The sequence below is a fragment of the Xyrauchen texanus genome, chromosome 18 (assembly GCF_025860055.1).
Source record: "Xyrauchen texanus isolate HMW12.3.18 chromosome 18, RBS_HiC_50CHRs, whole genome shotgun sequence".
Taxonomy (NCBI): Eukaryota; Metazoa; Chordata; class Actinopteri; order Cypriniformes; family Catostomidae; genus Xyrauchen; species Xyrauchen texanus.
In genome coordinates, this window is record NC_068293.1 from 43,089,260 (window position 1) to 43,108,695 (window position 19,436).

General features: G+C 41.8%; 1 protein-coding gene across 1 annotated transcript in view; it reads right to left on the minus strand.

Moving 5' to 3' along the window:
- The window catches only part of pfkla (phosphofructokinase, liver a), a 34,093-nt gene that overhangs the window by 3,711 nt on the left and 10,946 nt on the right, over positions 1-19,436 (minus strand). The window contains exons 6-21 of the mRNA XM_052148066.1: positions 18,914-18,958; positions 16,478-16,586; positions 16,065-16,160; positions 15,870-15,962; positions 15,603-15,728; positions 15,440-15,504; positions 15,251-15,314; positions 13,230-13,376; positions 12,645-12,715; positions 12,475-12,562; positions 12,200-12,352; positions 10,544-10,708; positions 10,337-10,398; positions 2,214-2,325; positions 385-484; positions 113-218 (exon numbers count right to left, since the gene is read on the minus strand). Of these exons, the coding sequence (XP_052004026.1) occupies positions 113-218; positions 385-484; positions 2,214-2,325; positions 10,337-10,398; positions 10,544-10,708; positions 12,200-12,352; positions 12,475-12,562; positions 12,645-12,715; positions 13,230-13,376; positions 15,251-15,314; positions 15,440-15,504; positions 15,603-15,728; positions 15,870-15,962; positions 16,065-16,160; positions 16,478-16,586; positions 18,914-18,958 (1,602 nt within the window). The remainder of the gene's footprint in view (positions 1-112; positions 219-384; positions 485-2,213; positions 2,326-10,336; positions 10,399-10,543; positions 10,709-12,199; positions 12,353-12,474; positions 12,563-12,644; positions 12,716-13,229; positions 13,377-15,250; positions 15,315-15,439; positions 15,505-15,602; positions 15,729-15,869; positions 15,963-16,064; positions 16,161-16,477; positions 16,587-18,913; positions 18,959-19,436) is intronic.

The window sequence follows — 19,436 nt, forward strand, 5'->3', positions numbered from 1 at the left end:
ATGAACTGATAATCTGCTGTTTTACTCGTACTATGAGCCACATAAAATGTACGTATAATAACGTGACTCTATAAGACCAAGTTGATGTTTTATCACTGAATGTTTTACTCACTCAAAGTCCGTCTGGTCCTTCAGTTCAGTCACAGGACTAAACGCCAGAACCTTCTTATACAGGCCGATCACACAAGCACTGTCTGCAGTATTAGCAAACACACGACCTGCCGGATAAAAGCAAACAGTTTGATTCCAAGTCATTGAATCTTATTTTACAAAACACTTTTCTGCAGCACTTGACTATCACAATAAAGCAATAAAGCCACGAAAGGCCATGAGTTACCATGTTTTAGTTTTATTTGGCTACAGTAGGTGCACACATTCCCTTACCTTGCCTAAAAGTGTTGACCATCTTCTCTGTCAGCCACTCTACAGCTCTAACGCCCAGTTTAGTGCCATAGTTTCGGTCAAAGGGTGTTGGGACGCCTCCCTTTTTCACATCAGAGAAAGATGTGAAATTAAAACTTTCAAACGTTGCATTTATATTAGAGGTAGACCGATATATCGGTTTTATCGAGCACAGTAACGGAGCCAAGTCTCTGATATTTCAAAATAAGAGTCTCTGGTGTGTTTCAGACGCGTTTATCCTCATGCAACGCATCATTTCAATTAATTAAATCCAACACGAGTTCATGAGACTCTACACACTGTCACTTAAGGGTTAAACTTATGGCGTGCCGAGTCACATGACACAACAGCGTGACGTTGATTTCCGTGAAGCGCTCCTACGAGCGCAGAGAGGCCAAAAGTGTTTTGCTGCTTTAAAAATCCATTCATTTTTCATGCATCAGCGCTGATAAAAATCGACAAATGTTAAAATAAGTTGAAAAAGCGTGTTAGTTATTTTGAATAACTTTGAACATTAGCATGTTTGTCTTTGTGGGTCAATTCGCTTCATTTTAATATAAATGTTGTTATATTTTATTTTGTTATCGCTGTATGATTACATTAGTAAATGCATTCCTTTATATGGCGTTATGATGAAAATAAGGTGCATTTCAAACTGTTCTGAGACCAGTGCAGACAGACGGCACACTGGAGGTTAAGTCATGCACTAAATAGGGAGCAAGGGAGCATCCTATAGCTCTCCTATAACTGTTCTGAGACCAGTGCAGACAGACGGCACACTGGAGGTTAAGTCATGCACTAAATAGGGAGCAAGGGAGCATCCTATAGCTCTCTATAACTGTTCTGAGACCAGTGCAGACAGACGGCACACTGGAGGTTAAGTCATGCACTAAATTGGGAGCAAGGGAGCATCCTATAGCTCTCTATAACTGTTCTGAAACCAGTGCAGACAGACAGCACACTGGAGGTTAAGTCATGCACTAAATAGGGAGCAAGGGAGCATCCTATAGCTCCATTCACTCCTAAAATCTGATCAAAAGTTCAGTTTCAGGCTACAGATGATGTATGGATCACTCAACATGTTTGACAATAATAATCAGTACATAGATTCACCATTTATTTGAACATGGTTGGCTGTGATTGGATGATGCTGGACATTACTTTAAATCTGAATTAATTATGTAAATTTATGATGTAATGTCTGTAACGTCTCAAACAGGAATAATCAACACTCCTGGACACATAAACAATTTGATGAATAAAATCAGACTTTCTATCGCTTGGTATTATTTACAATTTTACAACTTGGTCCACATATGAGGACATCAATTATCAGGAAATCTATTTGCAATACGTTTATTTATTTATGCATTTATTTTCTTGTTTTTAGATGAAATGGCAAATGCACACAGCAGTCACGCTCGGGTCTCTGGAGGTTAAAGATAAGTCACGGTTATGCACCAAATCGGCATTTTTTCCCACTATTATTGGGATTTTGGTTGAACAAAAAAAACGACATCCGGAATTTTATTCATCTTGGAATCTATGTCTGTGCCCTCATTGTAAGGAATGGCAAAGTACATTTTTTAACATTTAACATGGCAGTAATTTTCTAAAAACTATCGGCCGGTTAATCAGTTATCGACCTTAGTTATCGGTCGACCTCTAATTTGTATTTCTTTTATTGCAATGGAATCTCAGTTTCATTCATTCATTTGACAAGATATATCCTTAAGTGCAATTTAAATAATCCATAAGCTCTTAGTAAGTGTTTCTAGGTGATCTAACTGATGTCACCGGATCTCCAGTACCTGCTGTAGATGTCCCAGGACATTGACTCTGCAGTCAAACACCCCTTTCCCTTCAGCGGAGTACAGTTTGTGAATGAAATCAGTAGTGTAGTGCTCATGACACTTCTCATTCCTGTAAAGAAAAGAGTTTTCTCTCACATCCCTGTGTTAGACTCAGTAATGTGCTCTAGCGCTAGACTGCTTCATGTTGTGCTTCAAGAGTGGTGGTGGCGCAGTGGGCTAAAGGACATATCTGGTAATCAGAAGGTTGCTGGTTCGATCCCCACAGCCACCACCATTGTGTCCTTGACGCAAGACACTTAACTCCAGGTTGCTCCGGGGGGATTGTCCCTGTAATAAGTGCACTTGGATAAAAGCGTCAGCCAAATGCATAAATGTAAATGTTGTTTGTTGGACTTTCTAAATCAGAGCATTCTGGGAAATGGAGTCTTCCACCGAGGTCTATAAAATCACTGGTAATCCATCAAGGTTCACAAAACATTTCTGGGCACTCTATCGAAATCTGAAACATTACACGGCATGTTACTCGCAGAGGAATGTTATTGTTTATAATTGTTATTGTCAGGAAGTCCTGCTCGTGTAATGCGTCGTCTGAAGTCAGTAGCACATCCGCCGGCGGACCTTCTTTTATTCCGAACAGATTTCATTTAGGGATGTCCTGACCATAGTTCGAATTACAGGGGGTACTGGGGGGTACTATACCCCCCAATGAAGACCCAGTACCCCCCAAAGGGACAGAAATATCAGTTTTGGGGGGGTCAGATAATTTTTCTGATATTGTGAAAAAAAATATATTTACGGTTACAATACAAGTCAACTCCTATTTTCACTGTAGGAACATTTTAATGTAAAGCGATTTCAGACACCCCTATAGTGGACCGTACCATTTTTAACCACCGTGGCGGCTAGAAGCAATTGAGATAGAGAACGGTTTGCTGCTGACGTGCATGGATAAATGTAAGTTGCTAGCTGACGTCTAGCTTGTTGATTTTACAACCTTCATTTATTAACGTGTTTTGTTCTTTCATAGCTCATGTCACGTCTTCATACATTGAATTACCGGCTACTTACCTGTAGGGATGGGACGATTACCGGTTTCACTATAAACCACTATAAAATGTACTGACGGTTAGTCAAATTTAATTATCATTAAAACCTTGTTTGATTATCGCAATTTTAATAACTTACTATAAATCATGTCCACAGTCTGATGCTGCGTTCACACCGACGCTGAATAGCGCCAGGCGCGAGTGATTTCAATGTTAAGTCAATGCAAAGACGCGTTACGCTGCGTAAAAAATTCCTGCGGCGCTAATGAGGCGTAGCGCGGCGCGGTAGACGCTGAATACGCTTCATTCGGCCAATGGCGCTAATTGAGCCGCCTGGCGCTACGCTAATGGTGCATTTTGTGCATTCACGTGTTTGACGCGAATTCGCGTCTGCCGCCCGAAGTTGAAAAATCGGAACTTTGGCGCCACTTGCGCCGCGTTAACCAATCAGGAGCCTAGCTGCCTGCTGTCACCAGGAGGTAAAGTGACGTAAACTCCCGCCGGAATCTTTCATTCCAAAATCACTGACAGCTAACTTATGGAGGAAAAATTAATTCTTGCTGTAAGCAGTCACCCAGAATTGTACGATTCCACTTCATATTTTTACAGAGACAGGAACAAAATGGACCTCTCTTGGAAGAGGGTCAGTGAGGAGATTGGGCAACCTGGTAAGTTGTAAATACAAATTAATCTTTAATATTTGTCCACTTCTTTACGATAGAAATGCTACAGTCACTGTAATTTCTTGAACAAGAACATGTGGACATCAAAACAAATACAGAGCGGTGACTCTCTCCACGAATGCTCGATCAACATCAGCCATCTTGTAAAAAGATGGCCGCCAACGGTTTCGCCCGAGTTTTCATCGATTTCGCCTCGACCTAAATTGAGCTTAATTTCAAGAGCTGAAATTGACGCGTGAAAAACAAAAGTTTGAAACGAAATTTACGCGCCAATTTCGCTCTTGACGCTGAATGGATTCAAACTGGTCAAGCTGTGATAACTAGACGCCGTAGGCGCTAATTTGATGCGCTTATTCGCAGGCCGTGTGAACGTAGCTTGACGCAGCGCCGCAATGTTGGGTTTTTTTTATTTGAGAAGGAATGGCGGAAGGCAGTGACCGTGCTCGAGATTTTTCAGCCTTTTAAGAGGTCCAAATCTGAGGTGTGGTCATATTTTGGTTTTTACAAAAGTCTTGAGGGAAACTTAATCGAGGATGGTCATTGGTCACCCTGTCTGCAGAACATGCACAAAACGTCGCTGCAATAGAAACACTTCAAATCTGCCGAGTCGTCTTGTGTGACCATCACCCACTGTTGTATAGCGAACGCAAGGCAAGTTAACTTTGACCTCAATACCAAAACTACATCTGGGAAATAATTCACAGCCGTGGCGATTTATTTAAGACTGCAAGGGAAGCTCAGCTTCCCCTATAATGTCAAAAAATTAATGGTCAAATGTGTACTATTATGTTAACATTTTATTGACTAAAAATGCATTAGAACGCGTTCATCTCGAAGACGAGTTCGTTCAGAATCAGGTACTTATAGCAGGTCGGCTGACTCGATTTCCTTCTCATAGATTCCCGTAGCGTCAGTGCATTTCCCTGTTGAAGCCCAGCGTCCATTGACTTCAGTGGGGCTGCTTTGAACAGTTTTTTTCAGTGCTTCGAAACTAGACGGTCATTGGATAAATGCTGCGATTATGTCCCGCCCACGGACGCTCAGCGTCTCTGGGGGTGAATGAGGAGTGAGCTGGCCCGGACTCCGGGCTTCCGCGTGATGATTGGAGGGTCTTTTGATTGACAGCGATTTAGTACTATAAAAAGTCACTGACGCTGAAACTTCAAGCTATTCGAGCTCAGTCAGTCCAGTCGCGGATTTTTCAAGTGTAGTCGAAAGACAAACTGCTGCAGCCTATTTCTTGGTATTTGCTTGGCGAAATTGCTAGCCAGTTTTCATCATAGCCTACATTTAACACAATTATACACCACGTTCCTTGTTTCAGTATAACCTAATACCCACATTTCCTCCGTCAAGTTTAATACCTTTTTTTAGATCGTTTGTTCATTCATTCATAGGGAACTAGCCAGCTAGCAAACTGCACGACAGACAGTGCTAATATTGTCGACCTGATTTCAATTTATTTATTTATCAGCAACCAAAAAAATAAACAAAAACTATAATAAAATATATTATTTATAAATTAATTAAGAAAACGGTTTATGCACACACACACACACACACACATATTTGTATATATATATTAACATGTATGGGTGTACATATAAAAAATAAATAATTATGTATATTATTTATAAATGAAATAATGACAATGAGCTTCCCCTCTTTGAAAGACCAGCAGCCGCCACTGATTCACAGAGACACTATGAGGAAAAGGAAAGGGCACACAGACATCAGGCACTTTTTTGGTGCTAAAAGAGTAAGCAGGAAATATTAGCACTAAGATCTACAAACAATTACATTAAAAGTGTAGGTGCAGTTAAGTTTTATACACTGAATATGTGTTAAGGAAAGGGGTGCCCAGCAGACAGGAGAGGCACAGGATGAAAGCCGTGAGCAGGCCGCAGGGAGACGACAGGATGAGGGCAGAGTGCAGAACTTAGAGCAGGCAGTTGATAGATGGCTGGAGGACGACATTGCACAAGACATTCAGCAGGCAGCAGGAGGGCGGCAGGAGGATGACAGTGTGCAGGACATTCGGCAGGCAGAAAGGAGACGGCAGGAAGATGAGAGTGTGCAGGACGCTGAGCAGGTAGCAGGCACACAACAGGATGAGGGCAGAATGCAGGACATTGAGCAGGCAGCATGTGGCCAAGAGGTGAGTTAGAAATTAGGCTGTACTTAAAGGGATTGTCTGGACTGAATCAACTCATAGCCCTGTTGTCCAGGCAGGTATAGGAAAGAGAGAATTTGGTGCATGTAAATTAGTCTTACAAGCAAATATTTCTGTCTGAAGGCCATTAGAGATGGAGGGACAGAGAGGACAGAGACACCACACTGCTGGACCAGAGAGCAATGGCAGGGCTGGATAGAACGTAACCCCTGGTTATACATAAAAGATGGGTGCCTTGGTTGCAAGCCATGCAGAGACGCAAAGACTTTGCTATTGTCTGGTAAATGTCCGGGGATGAATTTTGCTAGTGAATGGGTTAATGGGGCAGTGGGGAGTACCTGCAAACGGACATTAGCAAAAAAAATATACAAACACAGAGATAGTGCTTCGCACCAGAGGTCTACTGAGATAGCACAACAGAAACAAAAGGAGGTCCTGCCAAAAGCCATTTTGGAAATCAATGCAGCTTTAGTGCAAGAAACAACCAGCTCTTTCAGAACTGCATATGCAGTAGCGAAAGAAAGGTTAGCTTTCAGAAAGATGCCACCTCTCATGATTCTGCAAGAACTTAATGGTGCTGTCATAGGGAATGTGCATAGGTCTGATCATTCTTGTGCTGAAATTGTGAACCACATTGCCACAGAAATGAAAAAAGTGGTAGTGAAAAACATTAAAGAAAAAAACTCACACATTTCATTGACAGTTGATGAGAGCACAGTATTTGGGCTGGCCTATATGATAGTATTTATCAGGTGTGATGTTACAGGTGATGGGGATGTTGAGAACATCTTCTTAGATCTTGTTGAATTAAAGGAGGGTACAGATGCCAGTTCCATTTATGATGCATTGAGACAAAGCCTAAAGACAGCTGGATTAGATGATGACTTCTTACAAAAAAACCTCATAAGCATTGCAACTGATGGGGCCTCAGTTTTGACAGGGTGCAAGTCTGGTGTCATTACTAGATTTAAATCTGAATTTCCAAAGCTAAAATCCATCCACTGTATGGCTCACAGGTTGGAATTGGCTGTCCATGACTCCATAAAATCCCTGACTGCCTGCAATCATTTTGAAATATTCATCTCTAAATTGTACAGTTTATTTAATCAATCCCACAAACTGGCCAGATTGCTAAAAGAAGTAGCAGATGAGCTCAATGTTCAAATTCTGAGGATAGGGGAGATCTTTACAATCAGATGGGTTGCCAGCAGCTTTAACACTGTGAGAGCTGTTTGGAAAAATTACCCTGCTCTGGCTAGACATTTTCAAATTGAAAGTGAAAATACTGGCAACACTGATAAAGTGAGGAAGAAGTTCCTGGGTCTATTGAAATACCTTAGCAATGCCAGCTTTGTGCATGATTTAGCCTGTATGAAAGATGTTTTGCGTGAATTGCAGAGCCTGTCACTTAAACTACAAAAACGAGAGACAACCATTGTCCAGAGTTACCACCACATCAAACAGACAACAGAAATTCTAAATGCCATGAAATCGCAAGGTGGAAAGTCTGCCGCAAAGGCACAACAAGGCTTGTCAGCTGGTGTTTTTAAGGGGGTGAACATTGTGGGTGACAGAGCAGGAAAGATTAATAGGCAGCAATTTTATCAAGCGGTAGTGGACAATCTGACAGCCCGAATGCCAGCTGATGACCTCATTTGCATCCTCCAGCCACTTGAGAAGTCCAGCTGGCCAGAAAAACGTGAGGACCTAGTACTGTTTGGAGAGACTGAGGTCCGTACATTGGCAAAGCTCCTTGGTGAGCCAGGGAGAGAAGCAGTGGAGGAGTTCAGAAATTATAAATTACAAGGAACACTGGAGGGAGGGACCCTGAAAAAACTTATCATTGCAAGTAACACGTACTTGGCCACCTCTGCTGAATGTGAGAGAGGATTTTCGGCAGTAAATGATACAGATAGAAAAACGCGCAACAAGCTCCGTGCAACGAGTCTGTCTTCTCTGCTTTTTGTGGACCTTAATGGCCCTCCTTTGGAGATCTTTAACCCTGCTCCATATGTGATGTCCTGGGTAAAGGCAGGGCATCGCCTTTCTAAATCATGGGTGCCAGGGAGGAAGGCAAAAGAGGCAAAACCCCGACCTCTGTGGTCAGTATTTTAAAACAAGCCTGATTTGCTGCATATATTACAACAGTGTTTGTTGGAATACATAGCCATTTACTATTTCAGTTTTCAGTGCACTTCAAGCATAATACATATACAATACAATATACACCTTTTACACATACTCATACATAACATACTTATGTCAGATTTGGACAGGTCTAGAAATATAATGCTATATAATGTAAATACAATGTCTGGAAGTAGTGTATCTGTGTTTGTGCATGTGTGTATATGTGACTCATTTGTAGGATACTGTAGTGTTGATGATACCCAGCTTGTTCTGACATTAACAGTTTATCGGATTCTTGTGTGTTACCGCTATGTAGTTCTTCTGTGGTAGTATGGTTTTTCATAGTATGCTCCTTAATCACATTAAAGATTGATCAGGTTTCACATATCTTCAAGTAATTGTGTTGATTTGACACTGACTACCATAGACTATAATGGAAAATTGGTTTCTGTTTACACAGTATATGAGAGGGTTGAGTCTTACCTCCAGGTCTTATGAAATCTAAAAATAAACCAAATCAATATTTCATGAAATAGGCAATAGGCTTCTTGTAAAGGTATTACTTTTACTAGTAATTAGAATGGTATTTCAGTGCACTTAACTTCTAACTTTTGGGAGTTGATCAAAACAGTTCTCTTTTGGATATATAATAACAATGAGATATTCTGTAGCCTACTGATTATCAGTTTGTCGCATGTTTAGACCTTGTATGTGTGTTGCACAACACATGTTGCACTTGGCGATCACGGTGGGGATTGATATGGTAGTGGACCATGATGGTCATAGAAGAAGTGAAGGAGCAGTACCCCCCAATTATGGTGGGGTAATTCGCACTCTGGTCCTGACCCCATTTTTTGGAGCCCGAGAGAGAGCACTGATAGTACTCACTTCTGTGTTTTGGGGGAGTCAAATTGTTTTTATAATGTTTCAGTTTTCAAATGCAACACTGTGAGACTCATTATTTGAGGACAGCGTGTTTATTGTCATTTTTCAAGTCGTCATTTTTAGCTATGAGTGAATCATTAGAAGCCTCGTTTTTATATTCTTCATTTTTTCTGTTTCTTAATTGACCCTTCATCAAAAGGGCGTCTAAAGAACTTCATTAAAACTCGATTTGCATGAAAATAGAACAATTAATTTTATTACGTTGCATTATTTTTTATTATATTAAGTACTTTCATACAAATCCTCACAGCACAATCCAAAACGTTATTTTTGTCAAATAAAGCACCGTGGGATATTGCTTAAATATAATGCATTATTATTATTATTATTATTATTGATTTATTAGCATAATTAGCATTATTATTACAGTGAATATTACATAATTATAAATTAGTTGATTTTTTTGTGTACTGGCTCAAGAATGATATTTTGTTCATTTACATTAAAATGAAAAAAATAAATAAGAAATCTTAAGTAATGCATCTTCAAATATATTAAATTATAAATTTAATTTTCTTATTATTATTTGAAACATTGATATTATCTAATGTTTCTGGAAATATCTGCCATGCATGATCAGATTTTATGGGCAATTCATACTTAATCAAATAGACAAAATGCATTCCTAAACTTACATTTAAAATGTGAAATGAAACATTTGCATCCTGGTTACTATCCTGACTCAAATTCAGAAATGGGAATGTTATTTAAAATGCAATTAAAGTTGCAACTCAATCATTTAATTCTGACAGTAGATCGACTTCCTGTTGAAAACAGCTGCATGACTGCCTGACTGTAACTGGCAGGGCTGGACTGGTAATCTGCAATACCGGGCATTTTCCCGGTGGGCCGACGCACTTTAGGGCCGATCAGGGGCGGAACTGGCTATCAGGTGAACCGAGCGGGCCGGTGGGTTGGGCATGAAACAGGCAGCGATAAGCTAAAATGAGCCACCGCGTTATGCAGAAAAGGACAGTGAACATCCCCCCACACCCCGCTCAACATTTGGGCCAGTTGCTATGTAAAATCCCGGGCCGATTTCTCTTCCCAGTCCATCCCTGGTAACTGGTGTTCTTTAAATGACAGTGTTTATCATATGGACATTGTAAAGTGGACAGGGACACGTCACAGGACACTCTTTACCTCATCACCAGACCTCTCTGAATGTCCTTCTTCATCTTCTCTGTCAAATGCTCCACATTGGTCTAAAACGAAATGCGTGTCACTCCAGAATAAACACACTCTCATTATGCAAGTCATTAACTAATATAATGATTTATGAATATATATATATATATGCAATAATATTTGTGAGAAAATGTGGCTTTTTATTAAGAGGCTCGTTCTCACCTTCAGGTCATGGATGTTGAAAGGCTCCTCGAAAATATAAGCCGCATCCGCACCGACGGCGATGCCAGTGGTGGTTGCCAGGTAACCACAGTATCCTCCCATCGTCTCCACCACAAACACTCTTCTTTTGGTGCCTGTAGCTGACTGCTTGATCTTATCACAGCTCTTCATACACACACACACACACACACGTTTCATATCAATATTGGGCCATTCTAACCGGTTGCATTGAATTGATAATGTCAATCGTATGATTATGAATATTTATGTAATAAATGAATCAGGATTTGGCCTGTGTTTTTTTTTAGATAAAGGCTCTATTCAAAAACACTTGCGATCTACAACTTCTCCAGACAGCTCCTTATCAATGCAATATCCTAACTGAAATGGAAGCAATCCAGAACGTTCTACATATGCAGCAACTCTTTACTTCATAGAACCCGCCGTAACCGTCGGCTATATCGCAAAACATGTTCCCGGTTAAAACGTTCAACTCCCCAAATGCATAAGTCAGGCCTATGTTGTATAGTCTTAGAACCTGAACCTTTCATAGATAACCAACACTTCTGTATTTATGTTACATAAAAGAACAAAATAAGGCCTGAGAACATCCACGTAGCAAATATGCGCCACCTAGTGGTCATGAATATAAAAGTCGTTCAAATAGCAATTATACAGATTATACACAAGTTATATATGCAATGAAAAGTCTCATTCTCAGGAATGTGACTGTGTAGTTGCTCTTAAACCACACATTAAAAGATTGTCAGAAGAATCACAAAATGAAATAGGATCTCTGTAAGACAGAGCACTTGCTGCCATACAGGGGAATAAAATAATCAGTTTTGGATGGAGATAGAGCAAATAGAAGCAGAATTATATGCTTACAAAGTTAGGACAAAGATACGTCCTAACTTTGAATGCTCTCTGAAAGGCGGAGTTCAGAATGACTGCTGTAGAACGGACCAATCAGAGCAAAGTATGCTCTGATTGGTCACGTCAAGCTCTCTACTCTGATTGGTCCGTTCTACAGCATTCATTCTAAACTCCACCTTTCAGAGAGCATACTCTGCTCTGATTGGTCCGTTCTACAGCATTCATTCTAAACTTCGCCTTTCAGAGAGCATACTCTGCTCTGATTGGTCCGTTCTACAGCATTCATTCTAAACTCCGCCTTTCAGAGAGCATACTCTGCTCTGATTGGTCCATTCTACAGCATTCATTCTAAACTCCGCCTTTCAGAGAGCATACTCTGCTCTGATTGGTCCGTTCTACAGCATTCATTCTAAACCACCTTTTGTGTTTTGCTTTATGCAAATGAATGAAATAATCTGTTAAATATGATGCCTTATAAAATCATATAGATTGTGTGCAAGTGCTGCAGGGGCGTTCACTTATTCTTATTCATGGGTGCAACAGAAAAATTAGCTTTTGTTGACGTTCATTGTGCATTTGTTTTCCTTTGGCTTCTTCCGTATTCCACCTTGCCATGCTGCCAATGTCAGCAGCTCACCGGAAACAGAATTATAGCCTAATATTTACAGGTAACTATCTTGTAAGTTACATATATGACACAATGCACATGCCAGAAAAGGTCAATCTGAATGAGAATACCAAGTTTTATGCCCAAAATGAACCAGAGTGTTGTGTACTTACAACCATCGCAGCATTGACCGCAGTATCTGACCCCAGACTGAATTCGGTGCCGGGCACGTTGTTGCTGATGGTGGCTGGGATGATGCACATGGGAATACACAGTTCATCATAGCGCCCCCTAGCGTCAACCAACTCCAATATCCCCTCATAAGCCTGGACAGGAAAACAGCTTAACTGCGCAACTCTGCAGTGCTCTGCTTCCTTCCGTATGTTGGATTGCCACTCATATAATGCACTGTAGCGAAATCTCCAATCACAGTAAAGTGTTCGTTTACCTCAAAACCACCAACAACAAGCAGCGACTGGATCCTGAACTTGTTGAGATTTGCCACTAGTTTCTCCATGCAGGTGCTCGGAAGTGTTCTGGAAAACATTGAGACGGAAACAGAGTTGACAGCGTCAAGACGCACTGCAAATCCAAATGTTGTTTTTAAGTGCGACAAACCTTTTAGTTCCCAGCAGAGAGCCGCCCTGCCCTGTCCAACCGGCCACCTGATTCCACGAGACCTCGTTGACCTTTAGCACAAAATAAACGGAGATCTTATTAATGCTTGCACGTAAAGTGCACACATGCATTTCTGTATGCTTATATAAACACAGAAACATACAATATCCACATATACATGCACATGCACAGCAAACATCCTCTGAAGACCGGTCAGTGGTCAGCCCAACCTGAGCGGACCGAGTTCAATATTTACTCGGTCGGAAATCTCATTTAAATGAGAGTAAATGTTGGGCTAATTGATTTAGATGTGAAGTCCAGATGAGACTAATACAAGTCAGATGCATGCTTTGTCTGAATTAAAGTTAAATTAATCCATTGAATTAATCGCAATTAATCACATATCAATGTGTAGTGAGAAAGGCCCCCAAATAAAGATCATTTTGCAATTATAATGCAAATGCATATGCATATATTGTGGCATCAGAAAAATAAAGCATTTCTACAACTGCAAAAAATGGGAAATGTATGTTTTTATTTTTTTAGAACAACACTACATCATTGGGTACAATAAGTGTTTTGTACCAGTCCGTTAGCCAGACCCTCAAATCCATCGTTAACGATGTAAACGTGGTGTCCCGTGGCGAGTCCGACCCTAACCGCTGATCGCACCGCAGCGTTCATGCCAGCGGCCGGAGCTCCTACATTCAGAATTGCCATGGAATAACCGCTCTGAGAGGAGAAGAGCACAGAAGATGACTGTAGTTGAAAGGAATGGAGATGCTGTAGGATCAGTTATATCAGCATACGTATTCATTAACACCTCATTCATACATGGTTAGACTATTGGGGATGAGCATGAATAATTGAGTACGTGTTCAGCTGTAAATATTCGAAATATGTCACCTAAATCTTGCCATTACAACTCAATTAGGTGGCGCTGTGGATCCATGACATCGTTAAAGGAAAAGATCAACTAAAAATGAAAAATCGGTCATTATTTAAAAGTGATCCCATCACTTCAGAAGACTTAAGCATCCTACTCACACAATCGACACATTATACAAATTTCAACCCATTTGTGACCTCAACCTGGCAACCTACAACCCAGTTGTGCTGTTGATATCTGCGCAGGTAGTAGAAGAGGGAAGTTGAATCACTGGTAGATGGGAGGCAGGGCTGGACTGGCTATCTGGCATACTGGGCATTTTCCCGGTGGGGCGACACACTTTGGGGCCGATCAGGGGCGGACTGGTAATCTGGCATACCGGGCATCTTCCCGGTGGGCCGACACACTATGGGGTTCGTTCAGTGGCGGACTGGTAATCTGGCATACCGGGCATTTTCCCGGTGGCCCGACGCACTTCGGGGCCGATCAGGGGCGGACTGGCCTACGGGAGAACCGAGCGGGCCAGTGGGCCGGCCGGCCGCGAAACGGACCAAATGGGCCGCGATAAGCTAAAATTAGCCACCGTGCTATGCAAAACAGCACCACGATATGCAGAAAAGGACAGCGAACATCCCCCCCGCTCAACTTTTGGGCCAGTTGCTATGTAAAATCCTGGGCCGATTTCTCTTCCCAGTCCAGCCCTAATGGGAGGAGAAGACTCAGGTGGTGCTCTGGTGAAATAAACTAAATATACATATCAATTTAATGACAGCTGGACGGAAGAATTTAATTTAATTTCTCGAAGCCAAATCAACAATGTCCACGCCTTTTGCAAAGTGCGTCACGGTGGGAAAAATGACATTACTCAGCACATTAAATCACAACAGCACAATTTGTATGTTTTTAGCCTGCCTCTGCCATCTGATTTATTATTATTATTATTAGTATAACTCATAACTATACAGTAGTGATATATTGAGCTTTTATTTTGAAGTCCTTTCCACTTCTGTGTGGTTTTGACGGTAGCTTCTCACTTTCGGAAGAGCAGGTCGCTATGTGATTGTGGTAGGGCGGGGGTCGTGACCCCGCACACCTGGCCCCTAATCAGGCTAATCAAGCCTCCGAGAGGGATCAGGGCCGACCGGAGATGTCAGTGCGACAGAGAGAGAGTTACGGGCAGCTGTCCGACACCTGTGTGTCACACTGCTGTCTCCGGACAGCCCTGATCCCTCTCGGAGGCTTGATTAGCCTGATTAGGGGCCAGGTGTCCTCCAATCACAGCCCAGCCCTTCCACAGTGATTCAGTGTGATTATTAACCGCAAAATGCTTCTATTTAGTTAAATGAATATGTAGTCTGTATGTGGCTTGTGCTACAAAGTGTCTAGTGCTCTGCTCACATTAGAGGCGTGCAGCACATGCAAACTACATACTGTATACACGTTTTATTTTGTGTGCTGAATGTTTATATAATGACATTTGTATGTTGATGGTATTGGAGCATTTTTATGAGCACAAGTACTTGAATGCGGTATCGGACCAGATTCTGACACCAGTATCGTAATGGGACATCCCAAGTACAAAGGGGTGTGAATCTTTGGCTTCAATGGTTTTCAGTTTGATTTAAAAGGGGTTTTAGTTCAGTCAGGTCTCGTTTTGTATATACACTGTTAGCTAAAATCATTCAGGTCATTAAAGTCGTTGAATTAAACGTCTTACCTGTAATTGAGCAGGTTTTTGATAGGCCAACAACTTATAAATGCTCCAGTTATTCTCAAAACTCCTGTAAACAAACATCATTTGAGCTGGGTCAAGAGGAACATATTCTCGCCGTCCAAATTCCCAAACACCAATAAAACATGGGTTTAGAACAACACCAGTGTGAGTAAATAGTATTCTTATGCTCACCTGCCCCGTAACTGTATGGCTTCTTCAAACCTTTTATCATTCATGGCTCTCTGCACTTCTTTAGTCTTTAGGAAAAAGAGTCAAGTTACTTTTTATTTAATCATAAGGGAAATTTCTCATTTTTCTGTACGGATAAGAGGCAAAATATGAGTTTGAGACTCACCAACTCCACCGCCTCCATCAGAGGGAGCCGAACAGCCTGATTTCCTGATAGGCCGATCACACAGGCGGGCGTGTCTGGCCCCGCCTCCAGTAGGGCCACCACAGCCTCCACGCCCATTTTACTGCTCTACACAACAAAAACAATCCAAAACCATCGTCTTCTAACATTGACAACTGAATAACTCCATTAGTCAAACTATAGAGGTTGTTTCTGAACATTTGTGCTAATGAATGACGGCCGCAAAGTGCAATAAAATGGTGTATTTACTAGCACTCTGTCAAAGGCTGACGGTGTTCCTCCTCTTTGGACGTGACCCAGCACGGTCACACGGGTGTCATAACCCAGCCTCGCCACAACCAGCTACATTAAGAATTCAGACGACATAAATTGACAATTAATTTGACATTTTCATTCAGTTCCCGAGTTTAAGATCTGTCATCATGTCTGTAAAATCTCACTCACATCTTTGACATAGTTGGAGGTGATCGGCTCGCCGCTACTGTTGAGCGCTCCCTCAGCGATGATGATGATGTTCAGTCTGCATCCTTTACTGCGACTCTGATGAAAAAAAAATTAAAAATACATTTACATGATTACATTTATGCATTTGGCAGATGCTTTTATCCAAAGTGACTTACAGTGCACTTATTACAGGAGTTAAGTGCCTTGCTCAAGGACACAATGATGGTGGCTGTGGGGATCGAACCAGCAACCTTCTGATTACCAGATTACCAGTTATGTGCTTAGACCACTACACCACCACATATCCATTTTATTTAAATAATAATAATAAAAAAAAAAAGAGCTGGTTTTGATGTTGATATGATGAGTAAAACTCACAGAAACAAGTGATACATCAATACGATTGTTCTCACCTCTCCCAGTCGAGCGCACATGCGTTCTTCCCAGCCTTCTTCCGGAGGAGCTTCTGGAATAAACAGCCAATCAGCTCCAGACGCCAGAGCTGAAACCAGCGCCAGATACCTGCAAAAACAAACACCTGATCAGTAATACTGTGTCTGTTTGTTCAACAGCATCGGAGTTGAAAGTTCTACAACCCCAATTCCAAAAAAAGTTGGGACAGTATGGAAAAATGCGAATAAAAACAAAAATGAGTGATTTGAAAATTATATGCACCCTTTGCTATATTGAAAGCACCACAACAACACATATGATGTTTTACCTTTTTGTAAATGTACAATAATTTCAAATCAGATGATTGCAACACGCTCCAAAAACGTTTTGTACTAATAACAACTGGACGAGTTGGAATAACAAGGAGATGTTAAACAGGCAATCGTGTCTTAGTATATAAGGAGCCTCCAAAAACGGCCGAGTCCTTCAAGAGCACCGATCATACAAGAGATGCTTCAGCAAATAATCCTGCACTTTGAGAACAATGTTCCCCAAAGACACATTGGAAGGATTTGGGGCATTTCACCGTCTACAGTGCACAATATAGTTAAACGATTAAAGGAATCGCGTCAAATCTCGGTGCGTAAAGGACAAGCCGAAAACCACTTCTGATCGTGCGTGATCTCTGATCCCTCAGACGTCACTGTCTTAAAAAAAACATCATTCATCTGTTATGGATATCATGAACATGGGCTTGGGATTACTTGAGTAAACCTTTGTTAGTCAACACCCCTCACGCTGCATCCACAGATGCTAGTTCAGACTTTACTGTGTAAAGGAGAAGCCGTACATCATCACTGTCCAGAAGCGCTGTCGACTTCTCCGGGCTCGCTCTCATCTTAGATGGAAAGTAGAACGGTGGAACTGTGTTTTTGATGGTCTGAAGAGTCCACATTTCAAAGTTTTTGAAAAACACAGCCGTCGCTTTATCGGAGCCAAAGAGGAAGCTGTTATCAGCATCAGGTCCAAACGCTGTATCTGTATGGGCCAGGGGTGTGTCAGCGCCCATGGCATGGGTAACACGCACATCTGTGAGGACACCATGAATGCAGACAGATATGTTCAAACTTGGAGCAACATATACTGCCATCCAGCACCGTCTTTTCCAGGGACGTCCCAGCAGGACATCTTCAAACCACATACCGCCCAGATGACATGTGCATGGATGTGTAAGCGGAGAGTGCGGGTGCTCGATTGGCGTGCCCACAGTCCTGACCTGTCTCCAGTTGAGAATGTGTGGCGCATTATGAAGCGCATTAGATGGCAACGAAGACCCCGTACAATTGTGCTGCTGAAGACCTGCATAATGGATGAATGGGGGGAAATTCCACTTTCTAAACTGAACAAACGTGTGTCTTCAGTGCACAAATGCTTAATAAGTGTTATTAGAAGTAATGGTGACGTTTCCCTGTGGAAAACTCTCGACTGTCCAAACGTTTTTAGAGCATGTTGCAATCATCTGATTTGAAATTACTGTACATCAATAACAAAATACACAGGTTAAAACATTGTATAATGCAAATGTGAATTAATAGCTTGATCATCAAATAAATGTTTATTTGAGAGACGTCAAATAAACATGTTTGTAAGATCTCACATAAGTAGGGAAGGAAAGTTTGACCAGACAGTGTTGGTTTGAAAAAGGTTATATACAGTATGTTAAGTAGCATAGACACTAAAGGCATTGTTAGGTGGTTGCTAAGGTGTTCTGAGTTGTTGCTAAGCAGTTGCTATGGCCTTCTGAACTATCTGGTTGTCAGGGTGTTGCTAGGTGTTTCCTACAGTGTTCTGGGTGGTTGCTGGGTGGTTGCTAGGTGGTTCCTACAGTGTTCTGGGTGGTTGCTAAGTGGTTCCTACAGTGTTCTGGGTGGTTGCTAGGGGTTTCCTACAGTGTTCTGGGTGGTTGCTGGGTGGTTGCTAGGTGGTTCCTACAGTGTTCTGGTTGGTTGCTAGGTGGTTCCTACAGTGTTCTGGGTGGTTGCTGGGTGGTTCCTACAGTGTTCTGGGTGGTTGCTAGGTGGTTCCTACAGTGTTCTGGTTGGTTGCTAGGTGGTTCCTACAGTGTTCTGGGTGGTTGCTAGGGGTTTCCTACAGTGTTCTGGGTGGTTGCTGGGTGGTTGCTAGGTGGTTCCTACAGTGTTCTGGGTGGATTATTTGGTCATTTGCTGCGGGAAAACATTTAGTCTGCTCTTTTAGAAAATAAGCCAGAACAGTCTAAAGGTCTGTCCCCTTTGGTGGCTGTACTTTAAAAGCTCTTGGAGGAATTACAGTCAGACCGAAACCTAACCGAAGTTCATGGTCTTCTCATTACCTTCTGTGCAGTCTCTCCTCCCCCCCACCCCCCACCCCACAGACAGTGAATGAGGACACACAGTGGAAACTGCAGTATGACTCACCCGCAGTGGCGGCCCATGACCTCTAGCACAAATGTGCGCTGATGGCTGAAAACAAGCAATAAAACAAAAGTGAGCTGCACAATTATTAATATAATATATGAGGATTACACACAGTACTGTAGACTGACTTAATGCTTATCTGGGATACTGGTAATTCTCTCACTAAAGATGCTAAAATGAAAGACTGAAGTGCATTCCTATTTGAGATGTAAGAGTGAGCAGTGACGGGACAAGCTGAGGCAAGTATTCATTCCACTGAAGATAACACACAACTCCCCTGATGTTCAACAGGAAGTCACAATCATTAAGGAATGTGTTTGTAATTTGGACTTTGTATAAGCTGCAGTGGGCACAGGCTCACCAAATCTGGTCCGTTAAAGACAGGAAAAACAATTGCCTGATGAATCTGAATTTCTGCGGAGGTACACAAACGGTAGGAACTGTCACTGACTGGATGTTTTTGGTTTTTGGCACCATTCGGAGTAAATTCTAGAGACTGTTGTGTGTGAAAATCCCAGAAATA